General features: G+C 40.7%; 1 protein-coding gene across 6 annotated transcripts in view; it reads right to left on the reverse strand.

Annotated features, from left to right (window-relative positions):
* LOC135462920 (uncharacterized) overlaps nucleotides 1-24,474 on the reverse strand; it is a 35,675-nt gene that overhangs the window by 4,315 nt on the left and 6,886 nt on the right. For 2 of the 6 annotated variants that reach the window (XM_064740228.1, XM_064740229.1), the window contains 7 exons: nucleotides 15,833-15,986; nucleotides 15,167-15,354; nucleotides 11,970-12,120; nucleotides 10,871-11,047; nucleotides 9,975-10,125; nucleotides 9,438-9,605; nucleotides 2,235-2,312 (listed from right to left, as the gene is read on the reverse strand). In XM_064740228.1, the coding sequence (XP_064596298.1) occupies nucleotides 2,235-2,312; nucleotides 9,438-9,591 (232 nt within the window). In that variant the 5' untranslated portion in view covers nucleotides 9,592-9,605; nucleotides 9,975-10,125; nucleotides 10,871-11,047; ... (1 more) ...; nucleotides 15,167-15,354; nucleotides 15,833-15,986. Of the gene's footprint in view, nucleotides 1-2,234; nucleotides 2,313-5,608; nucleotides 5,758-9,437; nucleotides 9,606-9,974; nucleotides 10,126-10,870; nucleotides 11,048-11,969; nucleotides 12,121-15,166; nucleotides 15,355-15,832; nucleotides 15,987-24,474 lie in introns of those variants that run through there. The other 4 variants (XR_010443506.1, XM_064740230.1, XR_010443505.1 and 1 more) reach the window with 3 other exon arrangements.

Raw genomic sequence — 24,474 nt, forward strand, 5'->3', positions numbered from 1 at the left:
CCTCCATAAATTTACCACTAAAACGGCTCGACTGCAAGCTCAGAACATTTACCAGTACAATGTCTCCACAAGCAGCTAGGTATATTTACCACGACGATTTCTCGACTGGTAACTTGGTACATTTAAGACTGCGAAGTTCCAGCCGGCAAGTCCCTAATTTTACTACTACGCTGTCTCAACTTAGAACATCGCATATTTTACCATAATGATGTTTTACCTGGCATTTACGTTTTTTTACCACAAAACTGTCTTAACTGGGAACTCCACACTTTTACCACTACAACGTCCTGACCGGTAACTCAGTACATTTACCACTACAATGCCTTGACTGGTAACTCGATACATCTATCACTACAAAGTTCCAACCTACACACTAAAATCTCTCCACTGGTAATTCAGTACTTACAGTTACAATGTGTTAACTGGCAACTCTGTATTTTAACCAGTCCAACGTCTGAACAGTATCTTGATACTTTAACCAGTTTATTGTCCTGATTCATAACTCTGTATTTTTACAATCACTATGTTTTACCTGGCAACTCCGTTGTTTTACAATAACAATATCTCAACTTGCAACTCCGTAATTTAACAATCACAATGTCTTAACTGGCAACTCCCTATTTCTACAAATACAATGTCTGAGCAGGTAACTCGATACCTTCACAACTTTAATACCCTGATTGATAACTCAATTTTTTCACAACTACAATGTCTCGACAGTGAACTCCACAAACTTACCACTAAATCGTCTCGACTGGCAACTCAGTGAATCTGACACTACAAGGTCTCCACAAGTAACTCGGTACATTTAGCACAACAATGTCTCGACTGGTGACTCTATACATTTACCACTACAAAGTTCCAACCGGCAAATCCATACTTTTACCACCATTGTGTCTCACCTGGCATTTACGTTGTTTTACCACTCCCACTGTCTTAACTGGCAACTCCGTACATTTACCACTTCAATGTGTCGACAATTACCGCGGTACATTTACCACCACAAAGTCTTGACTGGTAACTCGAGACATTTACAACTACAAGGTTCCAACTGGCAAATCTACACTTTTACTACCACGGTGTCTCACATTTGAACTTCGCATATTTTACCACCCCACTGTCCCAGCTGGCATTTCCTTTATTTTCCCACTACAGTATTCAACTGGCAAATTCGTACTTTTACCACTACAGTGTCACAACTGGCAACTCCCTACCTTTACCTATAGAATGTCTTGGAGCTGCGTATATTTTACAACCTCGATGTCCTAACTGGCAACTCCATACTTTTACATCTATAATGTCTCAACTGGCAACTCCGTACTGTTACAAAAAAATGTCCCACCTGGCAGCTGCACATTTTTAAGACTACACTGTCCCAAATGGCAATTCCGTACTGTTATTACAACGATGTCCAAACTGGCCACTCCGTATTTTTACCACTCTAATGTCTCAACTGGCACCTCCACATTTATATCACTACATTGTCCTTTCTGGCAAACTCGTACATGTAACAATACGATGTCACGCTTGGAACTTCATATATTTCAACATTACAATGTCTCAGCTGACAACTCGGTTGTTCATACCACTACAAGGTCTCAATTAGTATTTCCGTACTTCTGTCATTACAGTGCCTTAACTCGCAAGTCTGTACTTTTACCAATCCAATGTTCTGACTGGTAACTCAGTACATTTATCATTACAATGTCTCGATAGGTAACTTGATACATTCACCACAACAATATTTTGACTGGTAACTCAGTAAAAGACGGTACATTTCTCCCTACCAACCGGCAAGCCCGTACCTTTCCCACTACGTTGTCTCAACTTACACCTTCGTCTATTTTACCTCTGCAATGTCTCAACTGGAAACCCCGTACTCTTTCCAGGACAATCTCTGAACTGGCAAATCTGTACTTTTACAACAATATTGGACCAACAGGTAACTACTTAGCTGTCACGTAGAATCACCGTCACCATTAATAAACGGGTTGAGAATAGACAATGAACCCGGTACTTGCAAATCGTTCAGGTAAGACGAAACTGATCAGAGCCATTGAGAAACCAACATATGAGAAAATAAGTGCAACACTTTTTTGTTTGCACAAAGAAGATTGTTTCAGACGGTATTTCGGTCGATCCCGTGCTATACATTAGGACACTGAATTTTCCGCTAAAAAGCAGTAAAGACATAATCTTTTTGTTCGAACAGTCTGAATTATTTTTCTTCTTACCTGGGATTGACGATAATTCTTTTGGTGTCTGCGTTTTGTTCGGTATCAGGGTAGTAACGCTATTCGAAGAGGTATCCGCTGCAAAATACATAAATAATTATTTCAGACTGTAACCCTGGGTGATTTTACTTATTTACACCAACCACTAAAATGTTCTAACTTTCATTTCTGTACTTTTACCACTACTTTGTCGTAACTGGGATTTTTTTTTTTACTTTTACCACAACATTGCCCCATTTGGCAATTCCGTAATTTTACCACTACATTATCGCAACCGGCAACTCCGTAACTTTAAGACTTTATCACCGCAATGTCTCGACTGGCATTTCAGTTATTCTACCCCTACGGTGTTTCAGCTGGCAAATCCTTACTTTTAGTACTACGGTGTGTCAACATAGGACTTCGTTTATTTGACCACTGCAATGTCTCAACTGGCAACTCTACACTTTTAATACTACATTGTCACAACTGGAAATTCCGTACTGTTGTTGCGACAATGTCCAAACTGACAACTCCGTAGTTTTACTTGCCTAATGTCGCAACTGGCAGCTTCACACCTTTAAGTCTACATTGTCCCTACTGGCAACTCCGTAATTCTGTCAATACATTGTCCCAAATGGCAACTCCGTAACTTCAACACTTTACCACCGCAATGTCTCGACTGGCATTTCAGTCATTCTACCAATACGGTTTCTCAGCTTGCAAAAGCTTACTTTTACTACCATGGCGTGTCAACATGGAACTTCGTATATTTTACCACGACAATGTCCCAACTGGCAACTCCGCACTGTTACCACTGCAATGTCCCACCTGGCAACTCCGTAGTTTTACTTGTCCAATGTCCCAACTGGCAGCTCCACACTTTTAAGATTATATTGTCCGAACTGGCAACTCCATAATTCTACCAATACATTGTCCAAACTGGCAATTCCGTAACTTTAACACTTTAATTTCAGTTATTCTACCAAAACGGCTTCTCAGCTGGCAAATGTTTACTTTTACTACTATGGCGTTTCAACGTGGAACTTCGTACATTTTACCACTACAATGTCCCAAATGACAACTCCGCACTGTTACCACTGCAAAGCCCCTACTGGCAATTAAGTACTATTACCAAAACAATGTCCAACCTGGCAACTGCACACTTTTAGGACTACACTGTTCCAAATGGCAATTCCGTACTGTTATTACCACAATGTTCAAACTGGTAACAACGTAGTTTTACCACTCTAATGTCTCAACTGACAACTCCACACTTTTATCTCTACACTGTCCCTTCTGGCAGATTTGTACATGTAACAATACGATGTCACAACTTGGAACTTCATATATTTTAACACCACAATGTCTCAACTGGCAACCCGGTAGTTCATACCACTTCAAGGTCTCAATTAGTAATTCCGTACTCCTGCCTTTACATTGCCATAACTCTGAACTCTTTACTTTTACCACTACAATATAGGGACAAGTAACTGGATACTTTTCCCTATTCAATGTCCTGACTGGTAACTCAGTACATTTATCATTACAATGTCTCCACAGGTAACTCCATACATTCACCACTACAATGTTCTGACTGGTAACTCAGTACATGTGCATGTATGGACAGGTAACTTGATACATTCACCACTGCAATGTTCTGACTGGTAACTCAGTACATGTGCATGTATGGACAGGTAACTCGATACATTCACCACTGCAATGTTCTGACTGGTAACTCAGTACATGTGCATGTATGGACAGGTAACTCGATACATTCACCACTGCAATGTTCTGACTGGTAACTCAGTACATGTGCATGTCTGGACAGGTAACTCGATACATTCACCACTGCAATGTTCTGACTGGTAACTCAGTACATGTGCATGTCTGGACAGGTAACTCGATACATTCACCACTGCATTGTTCTGACTGGTAACTCAGAACATGTGCATGTCTGGACTGGTAACTCGATACATTCACCACTGCATTGTTCTGACTGGTAACTCAGAACATGTGCATGTCTGGACAGGTAACTCTATATATTCACCACTGCATTGTTCTGTCTGGTAACTCAGTACATGTGCATGTCTGGACAGGTAACTCCATACATTCACCACTGCATTGTTCTGACTGGTAACTCAGAACATGTGCATGTCTGGACAGGTAACTCTATATATTCACCACTGCATTGTTCTGACTGGTAACTCAGTACATGTGCATGTCTGGACAGGTAACTCGATACATTCACCACTACAATGTTCTGACTGGTAACTCAGTACATGTGCATGTATGGACAGGTAACTCGATACATTCACCACTGCATTGTTCTGACTGGCAACTCAGTACATGTGCATGTCTGGACAGGTAACTCGATACATTCACCACTGCATTGTTCTGACTGGTAACTCAGTACATGTGCATGTCTGCACAGGTAACTCGATACTCTCACCACTGCATTGTTCTGACTGGTAACTCAGTACGTGCATGTCTGGACAGGTAACTCGATACATTCACCACTGCATTGTTCTGACTGGAAACTCAGTACATGTGCATATCTGGACAGGTAACTCGATACATTCACCACTGCATTGTTCTGACTGGAAACTCAGTACATGTGCATGTCTGGACAGGTAACTCTATATATTCACCACTACAATGTTCTGACTGGTAACTCAGTACATGTGCATGTCTGGACAGGTAACTCTATATATTCACCACTACAATTTTCTGACTGGTAACTCAGTACATGTGCATGTCTGGACAGGTAACTCGATACATTCACCACTGCATTATTCTGACTGGTAACTCAGTATATTTGCATGTCTGGACAGGTAACTCGATATATTTACCGCTACAATGTTCTGACTGGTAACTCGGTACACGTGTATGTCTGGACAGGTGACTGGGCAGATTTACTACTACAATGTCTTGACTGGTAACTAGGTAGACTTACCACTACAAACCGACAAGTCCGCAATTTTACCACTACGTTTTCTCAACATAGAACTTGTATATTTTACAACTGCAATGTCTCAACTGACAACTCCGTACTTTGTACAGGACAATGTCTGAACTGGCAAATCTGTCCTTTTACAACCATATTGGACCAACACATAACTACGTAGCCGTCACGTACAATCGCCATCACCATTAATAAACGGATTGAGATTGGACAATGAACTTGGTACTTGGTTAAATCGTTCAAATAAGAGGAAACTGGTCAGAGCCATTGAGAAAATTAGTACAAAACTTTTTTGTTTCCACAAAGAAGATTGTTTCAGACGGTATTTATGTCGATCCTGTTCTATACATCAGAACAGTGAACTTCCCAATGAAAAAGTAGTAGAGACATGACTTTTTTGTCCAAACATCCCAATTAATTTTCTTCTTACCTGAGATTGACCATAATTCAGTTGGTGTCTGCGTTTTGTCCAGTAGCTGAGTAGTCATGGTAGTCGAAGAGACATCCGCTGCAAAAAAACAGAAATAATTGTTTCAGACTGTAAGCCTGGGTGATTTCAATTATTTACAACAACCATTGAAATGTCCTAACTTTCAACTCTGTACGTTTACCACTACACTGTCGCAACTGTCATTTTTTTTTTTTTTTTACTTTTACGACAACATTGCCCTATTTGGCAACTCCGTAATTCTACCACTACATTGTCCAAACCGAGAACTCCGTAACTTTAACACTTTACCACCGCAATGTCTCGACTGGCATTTCAGTTATTCTACTACTACGGTGTCTAAGCTGGCAAATCCTTACTTTTTCCACTACGGTGTGTCAACTTGGAACTACGTCTGATCTACCGATATAAAGTCCAAAATGGCAACTCCGCACTGTAACGATTACAAAGTCCCCAGTAGCAAATGTACACTTTTAATATTACACTGTCACAACTGGCATTTCCATACTGTTGTTACGACAATGTGCAAACTGGCAACTCCGTATTTTTACCTCTCTAATGTGACAACTGGCAACTCCACACTTTTTCCACGACATTGTCCAAACTGGCACCTCCGTACTTTCTACCACCACATTGTCGCAACTGGCAACTCCTTACTTTTATCACTGCATTGTCCCAACTGGCAATTTCGTACCTTTACCACTTCTTTGTCGCAACTGGTAACTCTGTACTTGTACTACTACAATGCCCTTACTGGTAACATAGTACATTTTTCTCTACAATGTCTCGACAAGGAACTCGGTACATTTATCACCACAATGTCTTGACTGGTAACTCCGTACATTTACTACGACAACGTTCCAACCGTCAAATCTGTATTTTACCACTACGGTGTCTCAACTTCGAACTTCCTATATTTTAGCACCATGATTTCTCACTTGGCATTTAAGTTATTTTAGCACTAAGGTGTCTCAACTGACAACTCCGTTTTTCACCACCACAATGTCCCAACTGGTAAATTCGTATTCTGACCACCACAATATCTCAACTGGCAACTCTGTACTTTTCACACTACAATGTCCAAACTGACAACTCCGTACTTTTACCACCACAATGTCAAAATTGGCAGGTTGACTCCGTGGCTCAATTGGTTAGCGCGCTAGCACAGCCCAATGACACAGGAGTCTCTCACCAATGCGATCGCTGTGAGGTCAAGTCCAGCTCATGCTGGCTTCTTCTCCGGTCGTAAGTGGGAAGATCTGTCAGCAAACTGCGGATGGTCGTGGGTATTCCCCGAGCTCTGCGCGGTTTCCTCCAACCATAATACTGGCCGCCTTCGTATAAGTGAAATATTCTTGAGTACGGCGTAAAACACCAATCAAATAAAAAAATAAATAAATATCACTATTAGCAACCTCGTACTTTTACAACTACGGTGTCCCAGCTGGGAAATCCGTGCCTGTAACAATACAAGGTCTCAACTACAAACTCATTACTTTCACCACTACAATGTCTCAGTTAGTATTTCCGTACATTTGCCATTAAAATGTCTTAAATCGCAATTCTGAACTTTTACCACTACAATGCCTCGACTGGTAACTCGGTGTATGCACCTCTACGAAGTTCCAACCGGTAATTCCGTACTTTTACCACTCAACTTCGAACTTTGTATATTTTACATCTGCAATGCCCTAACTGGGAACACAGTACTTTTACCAGTACACTGCCTTAACTGGCATCTGCTTTCTTTACATTTATATTGGATCAACACATAACTACTTAGCGGTCACGTAGAATCGCCATCACCATTGTTAAACGGATTGAGCTTGAACAATGTACTTGATAGTCGCAAATCGTTCAGGTAAGAGGAAACTGGGCAGATCCACCTCTGAGAAAATTAATGCAAAACTGTTCTGTTTGTACAAAGAGCAGTGTAATAGGCAATGTTTCCGTTGATGTTGTTAAATAAATATTCAAAGAAATGATCACCCACTGTTGTACTGCCGAATAAACTCTTATCTCCACCCAAAAAGACTGGCCTATGATGTAAAAATGCAAAGACAGGCACATCAATTAACATATCATGTATCGTTGACGAAGAAGACAATTATCCGTGAACAGCTTTCTGTTGCTAGCAGAGCAAAATGTTTTTCGAGACATAATTATCTTTTGTTGTGTTTTGTAACGTCTTTAACACTGTAGCCGCAATAATCAGGATTGTAGAGATTTTGGGATAATGCTGTGTAATGTAATGATTATGCAATATAAACAGTCTTGTTAAATATGTACAGGGGTCTCATTCCAGTAAATTGCCAGAAGGTGTGATTTTTGCTGAGAATAACAGTTGTCTTTTAAATGGGTTTTTACACACAGAATATTTATTTGTGGGTTCTCTTGTTTCTGGTATTTGTGCGTTGTAACGTTTGTAATAAACTGTGATGTTCAGAATTTCGAGCGCTCGCAACCGTGATATTCACTTTGTGAGCCCACAGAACCGTGGTGTTTATTCTTAAGGGCACACAGAACTGTGCTGTTCATTTTTTTGAGCCCACAGAGCCGTGGTGTTCATTTTTTTTTTTGAGCACACAGAACTGTGTGCACAATTTTTTGAGCGCACAGACCCGTGATGGGCATTACTTTGAGCACACAGGACCGTAATATTCAATATATTGAGCACACAGAGCCAGACTGTTGTAAAATGTCACAGGATGTATATGCACATAGGTTGCTTCAGTCATAGAGCTTTAAAGCGAAAGAAATCCTAAATCAGATGAAATGCCAAATCAGATGAAATGCCAAATCAGATGAAATGCCAAATCAGATGAAAAGATGGGAGATGAAAATGTGTGAAAATCTATTCGCAAACATGGTCTTTCGGAGTGAGTAAGTGAGTGAATACTTGGGGTTTAACGTCGGATTTAACAATTTTTTTCAATCATATGACGACGAAGAAACCCTTAGTGTGAATGTGATGTGCCACCATGTTGAAGGACGGATTTCCAACGCTCTTTTATCTAGTGCTGCTTCACTGAGACGCCTTACCGATGGCAAGTACGCCGCCCCGCCAGAGCCATTACACCGATACGTGTCAACTAGACGGTGCACTATCCCCTTCATACTGAACACCAAGCATGGAAGTTACAACTTCCTCTTTTAAGGTCTTAGGTGTGACTCGACCCAGGATTGACCTTGACTGACGCTTTATCAACTGTGCTATCGGAGGAGGTGGGTCTTTCGAAAGAAAGGGTACTTAAAAATATGTTTTGTATGGTCAGTAGTTAGGACCAGCCCCTGGTAGGCTGACATATATACATGCCATATAAGTTTATTTTAATTTAAATATGTGTTTGTTTACAACGCCCATGCATTCAATCCGGATTTTGATAATGTTTATTCGTATATTACATTGATAAATATGATTAACATTCAGGATGAACACATTTGTTAGCTGAAAAGACAAAATTCTAGTGCAAATATATTTACGGAGCATGCGCTACATCCTCGTTTTTAACACTATTACGAGAAGACACTATATACCAGAGGCTGCCCCATATACCCACCATACAAAAATTATTCTTAAGTGACTTTTTTTCTTTAACGAAAACGTTTTTAAAAAAATTGAACACAACATTAACAATTGACTTTCACACCTTTTCATCGTAGCGGTATGTATTTTTTCTCTACTCTTAAATAGAGTGTCACATGTGAATAATCAACAAAAATGCCCGTTAGCAGTTATCCCTGTAATTTCACATAGACATATAATCGAAGTCAACGGACGTGTCCATACATTAATGACACTAGTACTCACCACTGGACCGGGGAAGAAAGCATTGTAGCAACGCCAATCTGTTCAAACAGACAGGTGTCGTTACAGTTTGCACTGTAGTATGTCTGTCTCTCTCCAGAACACTGTACGTTACTGAAGAAGAAAGGACCATTTCCTCGAGTAATGGCCGCCGCATGTGATATACCTTCACTGTAAACAAAGTTAGACCAACGTAAAACAGTTACTATTAGAACCATTTCTATGCATAATGCACATTTCTGTTTGATCAGTAAGCATGGAATAATCCAGACGGAACATTCCATAGCCCGCAATGAGGTATACGATTACGATATAATTTGGCATATATATGTACATGGTGAATGGTTTATTAGTTATATCATTTTAATATTGAGGAACATTGAGGTGCTGTTTTTCGGCATAACAAAACATATTGCGCATGCTGTGTGGGAAACCAGGAATTGTCAGCTCTCGAGAAGGTGTATTCTTCTCTCTAACTGACGATTCTGGATGTCCAACCTCACAGCATGCACTATCTGTATAATATAAATCATACCATACCCGAAACCCAAAAGATTGCAAATCACTCTGGCGGTGATAGGAGTGAAAGTTCCTTGACAAAATGTCACCCAATTGTCATTGTAAAACACTTCTAGTCGGCCACTCAAGCTTTGCGTATCACCAAATCCACCAAATAGCCTTAAGGGAGTGACTGTGGTTAAGAAATAAACAAACACTAGCCAATACATATTTCGTGAGTTTCGATGCCGCAAGATGCTGCATATATGTTATCAACTTTAAAAATAAATTTTATTTATTTATTTATTTATTTATTTATTTATTTATTTATTTAATCATTTATTCATTTATTTATTTGACTGCTGTTTTACGCCGTACTCAAGAATATTTCACTTGTATGTCGGGGGTAAGAATTATGGTGGGAGGAAACCGGTCAGAGCCCGGGGGAAACCCACAACCATCTGCAGGCTCCTGGCAGACCTTCCCACGTTCTGCCGGAGATACAAGCAAATTGGAATAATTCACTGGTTCACATTTCAAGAACTTTTACAAGCATATAAAGTGTTTGTCAATGTTGTTGTTTAAATTCCATCACACCAATATTTCCAAATGTCAACAGCGGGATAGGTCAGCTGCTATCTACCGCCTGGGAGAAGGGTGGGGATAATTAATGAAAAGGGAAGTAAGCAATGTGTTCCGAAAACATGGAATACTTAACTCCCGGATAACGAAAAATATTTCCAAAATACTTCAATGGAGCTAGTAAATTGTGGACGGTAGAATGACATCTCCTACGTCAAGTATCGCGCAGCAGCAGAACGAACATTTAGGCAAACTCAGCAAGAAAGTGTATTCTCATTTTGACTACATTTGATGGGAATTCATTTGACAGCACTGTTTAATATTTTGTTCGTTGACGCGCATTTTAGCAGATTTACCTGGGGTATTCGAGCAGACAAGCCATACGTCTTCGTTATGCTGGGCAGTCAGTTACTCCCCAGTCATCATGTGAGCACTCAGATATATCAGTTTCCCCGCCTGAGCAAACAACGCTGTCCAGCCAAATCTGTCCATTCGTGGCTGGGAAATTGGAATTTTCCACTTTATAACCAGAGCTGTGACGAAACAGAAAAGCTGAGTTAACATCATGGTGTCAGAATGAAAGATACCAGAACAACACAAATTGCAAAGATAAACGTGCTACTGCTTCACACTCGGTCTATTACATGACATCCATATATTTTAGTTTCGTGACAGTCTCAGGTGTATGTCCTTGTGAGTCCCAACAGACAAAAAACATGTCTTTCATTAGCATAAAACACAGACACGAAGTGAGTAAGACGACAGCGAGCAGATATAACTCGCATACAGCTGTCATGAATCGCACGGGTCCATTTGATGCAGTGGCCAACGCTAGAAAACTATAGGTCGAAACAAATAACTTTCCAAAACGGGGTCAAACCACCAAGAGTTCCGAAAAGTTGTGACTGTGAATCTGCCCCTTGGGTACGACTGGAATTGCCTATTTGATACGAGCCTGGCTTTGGATGCGCCCTTTGGATAGGAGTTTGACTTTGGAAGCGCCTTTTGGGCATGAGTCTGACTTTATATGAACATATTGATATGTGCATAGTGATATTACCAACCTGAAACCAAGAAGATTCCAAATTACTCTGGCAGTGTTGAGGACACGAGTGGATACGAGTTTAACTTTGGTTGCACCTTTCGTTGCAATACGAGTTTGACATTGGATTGAATACATATAACATTGGATGCGACCTTTGGGCACGTTTCTGACCTTAGATGCGCCACTTGGATAGGAGCCAAGATTCGTTGCGCCTGTTGGATACTGGTTTGACACTAGAAGCGCAATTAGTATACGAGCCTGAGTTTGGATGTGCAATTTGGATACGAGCCTGACTTTAGATGCGCCCCATCTGGGTGCCATCTCGCGCCCTGACACCGGCTAACACACTTGTAACGATATATCATTTTGCACAATAAACATACTGTTACATGTAAATTGTTGTTTTCTACCTGAAACCAAGAAGATTGCAAATCACTCTGACAGTCTTGAGAGTGAATAAGTCGTGACATACTGTTCCCCATATGTTCTTGTAGAGCACTTCCAGACGGCCACTTAGACTATCATTATATCCAAAACCATCAACAAGCCTTAAAGGAGCTCCTGTGGGTTGCAAATGGAAAAGAACATTTTTCAGATAAGACTAATTCATGTCAACTTATGCTTTATCTATAATTTTCAAAAAAATGCACACAAAAACGACAAACAGAGGATTTCATATTTGATAAAATAAATGAAGTGGTTCAGTCCACACTACAAACCATGTTACGTAGTTATTTTTCATCTCTTGGACACAATTTTTCATCACTGTTGTAATTTGTGTTCAGGTGCACAATCGCTATTAGAGCTGTGTGCGTGATTAAGTGACCAGGGGCCCTACTTTAACGGTTAAATGTGACCGTTTGTCAACTGTCACACTGTCCTTACTGCTCTGGTTTTAGTCTCGGCTAGTCAGTGTCTTATGTTGACTGTCCCGAGGCCTCCGTGGCCGAAGGGGTTAGCTCGCCAGCGCCGCGCAATGACCCAGAAGCCTATCACCAATGCGGTTCCTACGCTGACTTTCTCTACGGTCGTAAGAGGGAAAGTCTGCCAGCAATTTGCGGCCGGTCGTATCTTTTCTGACGGCTCTACCTGGTTTCCTCCGACCACAAGTGGTATAAGTTGTATGTTCTTGAGAACAGCGTAAAACACCAATGGAATAAACAAATGCATATATGCTGACTGTTCGTATTCACGCTTAAATAATAGCAATCTACACGTCCCCTATTACCGTGGCTAGAGCAGAATTAGGTAAATGGAAGGAGTAATGTTCACTGCAATTTAGCACACGTCACAAGTCCAGAAATACTCAAACGTTTTATTTGATTATATTTATCATACAATAACATTAAAACAGTGTAATACACATGGCCTCGTGGATTCTTACATGCATTCCGTTGGTAGGGACCATGCCTCGGAGACCTACATGTATTCCATCAGGAAGGCCCTGGCCTGAAGGGATGTTTCCCTGACTTCTATCGGCTGGGACCAAGCCACGGGGATGCTTACATGTATTCCATCTTCATAGACTAGGCCTCGGGGATGCTTTTATGTAATTTATCGTCAGGCACCAGGCTTCGGCGATGGTTACATGTATTCAATTCGCCAGGCCTCAGGGCTGCTTACATGTATTCCACCTAAAGGGTCCAGGTCATGGTGATACTTACATATATTTCAACGGCAGGGACCATGCCTCGGGGATGCTTACATTCATTTCATCAGCAGTGACCAGTCCTTGCGGATGAATGCATGTATTGCATCGCCAGGGACCAGGACTTCGGGATGCTTTTATGTAATTTATTGACAGGCTCCAGGCATCGGGGATGCTTACATTTATTCTATCTGAATTGGCCAGGCCTTAGGGATGCTCACAGTTATTCTATCGGCAGGGAGCAGGCCTCGGGAATGCTTACCCCTTTGACCTGGCATCGGGATGTTTACATGTATTCTATCAAGAGAAACCAGGCCTCGGGACGCTTTTACATGTCTACCATCGGCAGTGATCAGGCCTCAGGGATGCTCACATGTATTCCAACGGCATGGACCGGGCCTTGGGGATGCTTACATGTACTTCATCTGCAAGGACCAGGCCTTGGGGATGCCTACATGTAGTCCATCTAGAAGGGCCAAGCTTCAGATATATTTACATGTATTCAATCGGCAGGGACCAAGCCAGAAAGATGCTTATATGTATTCCATCGGCAGGGACCAGGCCAGAAAGATGCTTACACTGTAGATCTGGCTACGGGATGCTTACATGCATTCTATGAGCTGGGACCAGGCATTGGGAATGCTTACATGTATTTCATGAGGCAGGGACCAGGCCCCCAGGATGCTCCCATGTATTCCATCGACAGGGTCCAGGTCTTGGGGATGCTTACATGTATTCCATGGGGCAGGGACCAGGCCCCCAGGATGCTCACATGCATTCCACTGACAGGGTCCAGGTCTTGGGGATGCTTACATGTATTCCACCAGGAAGGCCCTGGCGTAAGGGATGTGTCCATGTATTCTATCGGCTGGGACCAAGCCTCGGGGATGCTTACATGTATTCCATGGACAGGGATCAGGCCTAGCGGATGCCTACATGTATTCTATCAGGAAGGGTCAGGCCTCAGATATGTTTACACGTATTCAATCGGCAGGGACCAGGCCCCCAGGATGCCTACATGTATTCCACCGACGGGACCATGCCACAGGAACGCTTAAATGTATTCCATCGGCAGAGACCATGCATCGGGCATGCCTACATGTATTCCATCGACAGGGACCAGACCGCTGGGGTGCTTACATGTATTCCATTGACACGGACCAGGCCTCGGGACACATAGTCCATTATCAGGGACAAGGCCTTGGTGAAGCATAGTTTGTTACCATGATTTAAGCCTCTGGGGCACATAGTCCATTAGCAGGGAAATGGCCCCCGCGTTACATAGTCCACCAGCATGGAACTGGTCTCAGGGACACATTCTGCATCAGCAGGGACCAGGCGTCGGGGACACATAGTCTACCAGCAAGGACCAGGCTTCGGGGACACATAGTCTACCAGCAGGGACCAGGTCATGGGGACATACAGTCTACCAGCAGGGACCAGGCCATGGGGACATATAGTCTACCAGCAGGGACCAGACCTCGGAGACATATAGTCTACCAGCAGGGACTAGGCGTCGGAGACATATAGTCCACCAACAGAATCCTGGTTTATGTAGACATGCACTAAAATTAAAGACTTTCATTTTTTATGCGAATGTTTTCATTATTCGAATTCCTTTCTTTCATATTCGAATTCCTGCCACCTCAGTGCGGTATATCCACGTATATCCACGAAAACGTGTCGGTATATTGGACGACAAGTCTGTGTCTTTCTCCTTTTATGAGAGACCATTTTGCATTTAATGTTTGTGGGAATGCTTGCTGTTTATTTGCACATTGTCTCCATCAATTTTAATTTTAAGTTCAAATTTGCGTTTCTTGCCTGCTGATGTTGATTTTATATTTTTTGCATTATTACATAAAGATGTGCATGCATACTATGTGACAAAAACAGGTGAATGAAAGAATGAGGATGAAATGAAAACCAGATGACGTAACCATTAGTATTTTGCCTTACCAGAATACTTTTCTGGCCTTTTTAAGCAGGCAAGCCCAACTTCTTCCCTATGGGTGCAGTGAATTTTTCCCCAAGCATTATGTGAACACTCGGATATATCAGTCTCCAATCCTGAGCAAACAACCTTGTCCAGCCAAATCTGTCCCGTGCCAGCTCCAAACCAAGCATTTGTAACAGCATATCCAAAACTGTAACAAAACAGCGTAATGAAGATGGAACAGGGGAGCTAAGAGCAAAAACAACATAAAAACCCATATAATAGAGTAAGACGGAATTGAAAGGAAGGTAACATAGTTTAAGGTGGGAGATTGATGAAACAAAAAACACTATGTAACGACAAATGGCTTACTCGTTTATGACTTTTAAACTTAAGTTTTCAATGCCTTTTTATGGATCAATGTACCTATTATTTTCACATTGTATCTTGTATTTCCTCCGTTTATACAAATATACAACGAGATATATTTTCACTTAGTGAAGTACAAACTTACAAAATTTTCTTCTGGAGAATGCTACATGTAAAACAGACGACCCTATTTCGACAACGCTGAGCATTTCTCCAATATGACGACCTTTATCCCACTTTTAAATACAGAAACAAATAGAAACATTGACTGATATGCCACCAGGTTACTGTAAAAATTCACTGCTGATGAAATAAAATACCTGTAGCCTAGAGCACGGCAAGCAACCCCGGCGTTGAGATCAGTGAACTGATCTCCACATACTGTCCCCCATTTGCCACTGTGGAAGACTTCCAAACGTCCTGTCCACAGCTGAACAGTTCTGGTACCACTAGCGAGTCTCAGTGGAGTAGATACTAAAATAAAAGAAATTTTCTCCGGTTTTTGCACAAAGGAAAAGAATATTTGTCATAAAGTAATCACAAGCACGACAAAGACTAAAGTGAAAATGAAAATAAAACACCAAATTAACTAGAAAAAATTACCCAAAAATATACAGTCACAGTCACAAATTTAATTTGTGGGATTTCTCTGCATTGTTTTCTAACAAAATGTTTATCAGTTCTGATGAAAACACTGCATTTTGATAAATTCATGACCTGTGGCATCTAATAATTCTCCATTAACATAGCTTTTTCGACCCAATTATGTTAAACCTACGCTAATAGAAAATATAAAGGTTGCTTTATTTTTGTACTTTTCGTGACTTTCCATATCGTAGACTTTTATATTATAGACACTACTGATTGTGTGAAGCACAGTGAAGTTAAATCAATTTTTACCACACATGCATTCCTGTGAACGTTTTTAATGCAGTTCATTCTTGTACGTAACGTGGCTAACCAGACGTGATATGTTCAGTTTATGGCGGAGACAAGTAACAGCACTTTAGACGGTCTGCACATGAGTGATACATTTGGACATAATTGTATGTATACTGGTATATTTGGAGGCTGATTCGAACGTACTGAAGACATTTTGGTTTCGACAGGCTTTATATTGTAAGCTGTGATATGTACTAGTACAAAAACAGTCTCTCGTAGAATTTTCATTCTTTTTTTGTAACGAGTGACTAAATATAAAAGATGGTGTAAGATTGTAGGACCTAAGTGTTTTTGAACATTTTAGCACCAAACACAGTATGTGAACACACCTAAAGACTCCTAGTCGTTACATTGTTAAGCGGGACAATAGGGGTTAAGTAGGACGTAAACATCAGGACGTAGGACAATACGGATTAAGTAGTACGTAAACACTAGGACGTAGGAAAATAGGGGTTAGGTAGGACGTAAACATTAGGACGTAGGACAATAAGGATTAAGTAGGACGTAAACACTAGGACGTAGGAAAATAAGGGTTAGGTAGGACGTAAACAATAGGGGTTAGGTAGGACGTTAACACTAGGACGTAGGACAATAGGGGTTAGGTAGGACATAAACACTAGGAGCTAGGACAATAGGGTTAGGTAGGACGTAAACATTATGACGTAAGATAATAGGGGCTAGGTAGGACGTAAACATTAGGACGTAGGACAAAATTAATGGAGTAGCATCATCACTCAAAAAACACAGAACCCCGTCATTTTTACACATTTGATTTCTTCAGTAAAGGGGGAATGTAAACATAAGCAGTTATGTGATGAGTTAGAATAAAACCTCAACTGCAAACGGTGGTATGAAAAACGTTGAAAGTCAGCTGCCATAACATGCACAGCAGCTAAAACAATTGCTTTTATGATACTGAGAGCTAAACACGGGCCGATTCCACAGGGCCATTTCTGACTGATAACAATGATTATTTTGGGGTTTTGGTAGGATTTTGGACATATTTGTCTTAGGATAGTGCAGATGATAGAAATAGGACACTATAAAAATATCTACATAATCCTGGCTGGTAATTAATTGTGTAATTAATGTGGCTACATCTGGCCACAAAGTAGAGGCTCCTGATGGAAATGAAATCAGTTCATTATTTCTTCTGTGTTCTGTTGTCTTCGGACTTTTTCAACAATTTATATGCACATCAATTCATGTAAGTAGACACGAAAAGCGGTTAAAATATGATATGTGTATGTAAAGTTTAACTTTTAAATTGTGCCCATGCATGGATTAAAAATAATTACGTCCACATTTTTGAACTGTTAAATAAATAAATATTTGTCAAGGTGTTTTCTGTCTTGAAGTTCTAATATGCTCGTAAACAGCGGGTTGGTACCTGTGTCAAGTATGACGCGCATGCATACCATTTCGTGAATCTTTGTAAGCTCCCAAAGACGAACGGAAGAGGCTATAAATGGCAGAGCGCCAGGGTAAGCCATGGAGGTAGAAGTAGGCACTACTCGGCCTGGGTACGTATGACTGACCCACCGACTGCATGCTGGTCTTTTGAGTCATGAAAGGTCTCCATGCAGTCTTGTCCTGCTTTGATGTACATTGTGCGTTACCGGCAATTAGATACAATCACCACAGAAAATGAACCTTCTCCAAAAAACAAATAAAAAATGACCTATGTATATCATTTTCCCTGTACGTACAAAGTGGTCATTAAGATTTGAAATTGCTTATAAAATGATGTATGAGGACATGTTTCAATGACAGCTGCGCGAGGCTTGGTTAGGTTGTTACAGTGATCTGAAAGAGACCGTGCTGTAAGACGATTTGTCGTTATCTGAAATACTTTCCGATCAATTGAGAAAAACACAATTTCGTGTGAACGTAGATAACATATCAAGTTATTGACTTCTTAAGTAAAGTGGAGGTTGGAGGCATATTTTAGGGGGAAATTCAGTGTTATAAAATGCAAAAAGGCCTATTTCGTGAACATTAGAAAAACTGAGAAAATCAGACTCTGGGTTACATGTTGATACTAGAGGGAACGCAATTGTTGTATGCTTGGGTGGGGTGGTTTTTTCATGTAGATTTTCAGGCCTGTTGCGGCTGCATTGGTGGGTCGGGTGACTTTATTAAATATTTACATAATAGGCAGAATTCAAAATATTTGCCACGGTCCGCACTTACTCCACTTCCACAATTACCCGGGCCGATCTCCCTTACACCCAATAAAAACATTAAGGATAACTTAACATCTACATATACGTATTTATAAACTGACGGCCAAAGGAAACTTTACGACTCCGTGAGTTAAATTTAACCGGTCTTTTATGCAAATTAATAAAAAAAATTATTGTTGGAAAACATTGTACGAAGCATATCTCTATGTGCGACAAGCGTCATATACGTCCACACAAATTTGTTTTGTGACAAGTTGAAAAATCATGTGACCCATGGATGGCCGCAACTGCACATATAATAAGCGTATAAAAACGTTACACACATTGTGCTGCAGTTGCCTACTGCACTGGACTAAAATCCACCAAAGCAATGCCTCGGCTGATTCCAGATCAATGCGCGAGGGCCCTGGATGGTATCCATGGGAGCCACCCATTCTCACATTGCAATGACCTTCGGCTGCTCTCGTGTAACTGTGTCAAACGTATAGCAAAGTTACAGACAGATAGGGCAGACATCGGGCAGGCCAAGAACAGACAGGCCTAGGGTAACTACGCCCAGAGAAGACGGGTACCTGCGCACCTTACACCTGATGGACCTTTTCCTGACAGTGACGTCATCGTCCTGTTTTCACGGATGAAAATCATTTCTGCCTGTTTCAAGTCGATGGCAGACAGCGAGTTTACCGTCGAATAGGCAAACGAAAGGCTGCATAATGCTTCCAGGAGGTGGTGCTTTTTGGTGGCAGCAGAGTGATAGTGTGGGATGGGATTTGTGGAGAGGAACGGACACCATTGGTCATAATCTACGGGAACCTAACAGCTGAATGTTATATGGGTGAAATTCTACGTCCTGCTGTCCTGCCATTCCTTCAATAGCAGACACGTGGTGTCCTGTAGCTCGAGTTGTGCAGAACTTCCTGTCCCCCACAAAATACCTTTGGGATAGCATGGGTCGTCGAGTAAGAGAACGCCCACACCTTGCAGACAACCGACAAGAACTGGTGTTAACCCACCAAGATAAATGGCAACGAACCCCATCTCATTAGACAACTGACTTTTTCTATGCGCCGGGGAGTTTTTGGATGCATTGAAGCAAGGGGTGGCCAAACGCGATACTGGTTGGTTTTGATATTGACTCATTTTAAAAATAATCAACTTTTTGTATATTCTGCCCATTGTTAACCAAGAAGGAATGGCTATTATTCTTCTCCTACTCTCTTTGTTCAATTGTAAAATGAGTTGACGGCTACTTTGTCCGTTCTTATTCCAGACTTTCAGTATCCTAAGTCATCGGTTTTTTCAATATATTAAACTTCAGTCATCCTGTTTTTTGCTTTTGCAAAATAAATTGATTTGAACTCTTTGTAAAGTTTCTTTTGGCCGTTAGTTTATATAGACTCCAACAGTTTATCCCCTCTACGGAAACGTAATTTCCCATGGATTTATATACAATAGAAAATCTTTTGCTTTCATCTCCGTCTTCAGAAATGGCCCTAAGACCTCCTAATATAAACACAAATGAAAACCGCGAAGCATTATCTCAGTTCTTTTTTCTGCGATTCTTACAACTTTACATTGGGAGTGATGTTATTAGGGCACACCTAACTTCCATCTGCGATCTATGTCCATTTATCTTAGTGTTGAATACAAAACTTTGTAAGGGATCACAATGATTACAATAACGACCAGTACCTCGAGTTTGTTTCAAACCGATCAAGATAAACCGGTAGGAATGAAACAAATACTACCAAACAGTGTAGGTTATAAGATTTAGGCTCTACCGAATCTTACACAAAAAGCTGATAAATCCATTAAACTCGGTAATTCTAGATCAACATTTGCAATAATATAGACCCCTTATTTCCTTTTCGATTGTGCTTTAAATTATACATGTACGTGTATTTTCTGCTTTCTTTGTGTGATTGCAAGATTAAGAGGGCAGTCAGTCATTTCTTTATCTTATTGGTCTGCTTATTCGCCATAATACAAAGGCTTCAATGTTCAAAATATTTATTTGTGTCAGTTTTAACCGAAAACCACTAACAGAAGCACATAAGCTTACAGGCGTTATCGGTAAATATCCGCGAGCATGTCGTAAGTCTTTATCGCAACACGTGCCCTGGCTGTTTGCCTTCGACAGCCTTGCCGGAACGATTGCGTCTAGGCCTGACCAAGCCAAACAGCTCTAATCTTCTGTCCCGCAGAGTAGGTAACGTTCATTGAACATGTTGAAGCCTCGTAGTAGTGCCTCTTACTACTTCTATATATATATATATATATATATATATATATATATATATATATATATATATATATATATATATATATATAAAAGCTCTCTCCCACGGATGACTTTAACAACTTTTACATTGTGAACAGCATAGTACAAGGACTCCCTATATATATATATATATATATATATATATATATATATATATATATATATATATAGGGAGTCCTTGTATATATATATATATATATATAAGATTCTTGTACAAGCAAAGACACACGGAAGTGTGTGAGTTGCTCTGTTCAGCACAGTGCTGCTTTTGGTGGCTGTACAGCCGTAAAGGAGGCACACAAAGCCGAGTACATCAAGACTACAGAGAAAGTTTCGTACACAGATACCCCAAGGCTTGTTGGGGAACAAACAAATTAAAATGTCAATTTCTCCCATGACCCAAACTTTGATGAGTCTGTATATTGAAAACCTTGGTTCCCTGCTAGACTGACTAATCGACCATCTTCCACCAGCATAAGCCGCTCTGTGAGGCCACGGACAAATCAGTGGCTACTCAAACAGATCGTGATGCTAAAATGTACAAACTGATGTGTACTCTGCTGTAACAATGGTAGATATAACTGTCTTTCTTACTGAAGTTTTGTTCCAATGTGTTATAGTCTCTAAGACTTCAGAAGTCAGTATGTTTGAATGTATTGCTAAATGCTGTGATCATCAACTGGGCAAAGCAAAAATTAAATCACAAGAGTTGTCTGCTCTTCTTAAGCAAATAAGGAACAAATGTTCATAATGACTAAAGTAAATCTATATTTTCCTCTTTACGCTTTTGTTACATATTTTATTACTAATGGGTTTTGATGTTCTGTATCAGAACATTAACTTCCTGTTTGCCTATTTAAACAGTATGTGTCTGGTTTCATCCTCCAGTCTGACATTGTATGTCTTCAGGAAACATTTCTGAAACCTAATGATAGTTTTACTCTTCCAGTGTATGCTGTAGTGAGAGTACATAGAGAGGAGTGGATAGTGGGAGGAAGCCCAAGGTGGGTTGGCTGGGTTGTACAAGGCAAGTCTTTCTGTTACTGAGATAAAACTACCAGCATTTAAATCCAGTGAATGTCAGGATAGAACCTGGTCAGTGCTGAACAATGCGTGCGATAGAACTTATCCTAATGATGTTAAGGTCTTGTCAAGTCCTCGTCATATATGTAATTTGTGGAGACTTTAATATCATATCATAGGCTGTGGGGTAGTACCTATATCAATACAAATGTTAACACCTTACACAATTTTATCTGTGACAGCGGCTTTTGGGGTTGAATTATGGGCCTGGTACTCGCCTAGATGTAAGATCTGGTAAATTGTCAGCAATTGACTTATCACTATGCACTGCAGATCTAAGCACTCGGGCTACATGGTCCATTGCTCTCGCTGTGGCCGTGATCACTACCGTGTCTGTATTTCCTCTGGACTTCTTTTGGTATCAATCATACTGTTAACTTCCCCCCCCCCCACTCTCCCCAAATAAAACAAAACAAAACAAAAAATAAATAAATAAATAAAGAAAAAAAAAACCAATCAGGCTACCGGTAAGCTATTTTAAGATATTTTGTTTTCTCTGACAAAACAACAGAGGCAATGAACACAGCTGCTTATGAAAGCATTCCCAGAATCCCGCGTAAAACCTTCATCAAAACCCCTGTAACATGATGGAGTGATGCGTGCACACACGTCACTAGGAAAACAAAGATAGCTAAGCACAGAGCACAGCGAACTAGATTATCTGAGGACATTTTGTGTTGCAAGAGGGCTAACGCTGTAGCACAAAGTATCGTGAAGAAAACACATAAGTATTATTTGCATAGTTTTTGTTCAAATATGAACTGTAGCCCACCTATGAAGCAAGTCTGGGCTTGAGTCTGGCCTTCTCAGTTCAAAGTGCAAGTCCAGTCATGTGCCTACTATTATATCACGTGGGTGTCAGTATGCTAGTAATGAGGAGAAATGTAATGTTTTGGCTGATAACTTTGCTTTTGTATCAAGCCCAGAAAACTACCACCCGGAACGTTTAGCCCATAAGGAAGACGTGAAATCAAAGCAGAAATTCGATTAGATCATGTTTGATGGCCTTTGTGACGACTTTACATTAACTGAATTGAAACAGGCTCTGCACTGTACTAATGACTCATCCTAAAGAGCTGATGGCATTTCACCGATTTCACATCTCCCTGACCATTGTTTGAATGTGATATTGCTGTTGTATAATACAGCGTGGACTAAGATGCAGTTACCGTACCGTTGGAGGACAGCCATACTTGTTGCTAAGCCTGGGGAACCTACGTCATTCCCTTGATCATACAGACCTATAGCTTTGACTTTGGCGTTATGCACGACAATGGATAAAATGATTAAGCTAACCTAGGCTACTTTGGTTTATATATTTTTGTAATATTTTATCCCTTATTCAGAGTGGATTCCTGAGTTGATCATGTTGTTACTTTATAGGGCTCTCCGTAATAAAGAATCTGTATTGGGAGTGTTTCTTGATACAGAGAAGGCACATGCTATGGTGTGGATGGATGCGATATTAATCAAGATGAAAGTAGTGGAAATACAGGTAATATGCTGAGCTGGGTGAAAAACTTTCTACCTGGTCATCTCATCCAAATCAAAATTGGTATATGTGACTGTAGAAAATGGACGGAGAAGACTGAGGGTTTTACGGTATACCCTGAAGATGTACCCAGTGTATAATAATTCTGCTTCTTGTGTGTTACAACCTTCTGTGTATGATTGTTTGTATGACAGTGGCATAACTTGTTGCATGTAACTATACGCTCTCAGCATGTTTGTAAAAATACTTACGTAAATAAATTTATTGTGTAGAGGAGAGTCCCCCCTCCCCTCTCCACCTCCCGTCCCCCCCCCTTTTTTTCCTTCCTGTCACCTGATTTCCCGTTTCCTTTCGCTTGTCTTCGATGGTGTTAAAGGGAATGATCTCTATTTGCTATGAAAGCATCTTGCCTGGAGCAAATTCATCAAAAATGGGCGAATTTTCTGCAACTGTTTACTGATGGTTTCAGGGGAGTGGAAGGGCTGGGGCTGCTTTATTTGTACCTGAGCCAGATACTCAAGACACTATGAGCTGCCAAATTACTCGTCGGTGTCGAACTGACAGCTGTTTTGTTCCCCTATCAGTTTCTAGCAGGGTTTACACCTATAGAACTGTTAATTTCACGGATTCGTTTAGCTCACTGTAGGCACTACTAGTGTTTAGCTGGCAAAAAACCCTGATCATTATTCTTGAATATTTTTTTCTGTGTAACCAATAGTCAAGGAATTTCTGTTTGCTTTGAGTGGATTCCCAGTCGTGCTAGTATTAAAGATAATGGGCTTGCAGGTTTCTTAGCTAAAAAAAGCTGCTAGAGATGCAGGTACTGCAGTGGACATAAACCCCATCTGCTGCTGATATGATATGTAACTTTAAACATTATCTTACAAAGCACGTGCGCTAACCAACTTAGCTACGGAGGCCCCGTTGCATTGTTTGTGAGGCATATCATTCCGCTGAATGGAGATCCCAATAACTTCA

The sequence above is a fragment of the Liolophura sinensis genome, chromosome 2, assembly GCF_032854445.1.
Source record: "Liolophura sinensis isolate JHLJ2023 chromosome 2, CUHK_Ljap_v2, whole genome shotgun sequence".
In the NCBI taxonomy this organism is placed as follows: Eukaryota; Metazoa; Mollusca; class Polyplacophora; order Chitonida; family Chitonidae; genus Liolophura; species Liolophura sinensis.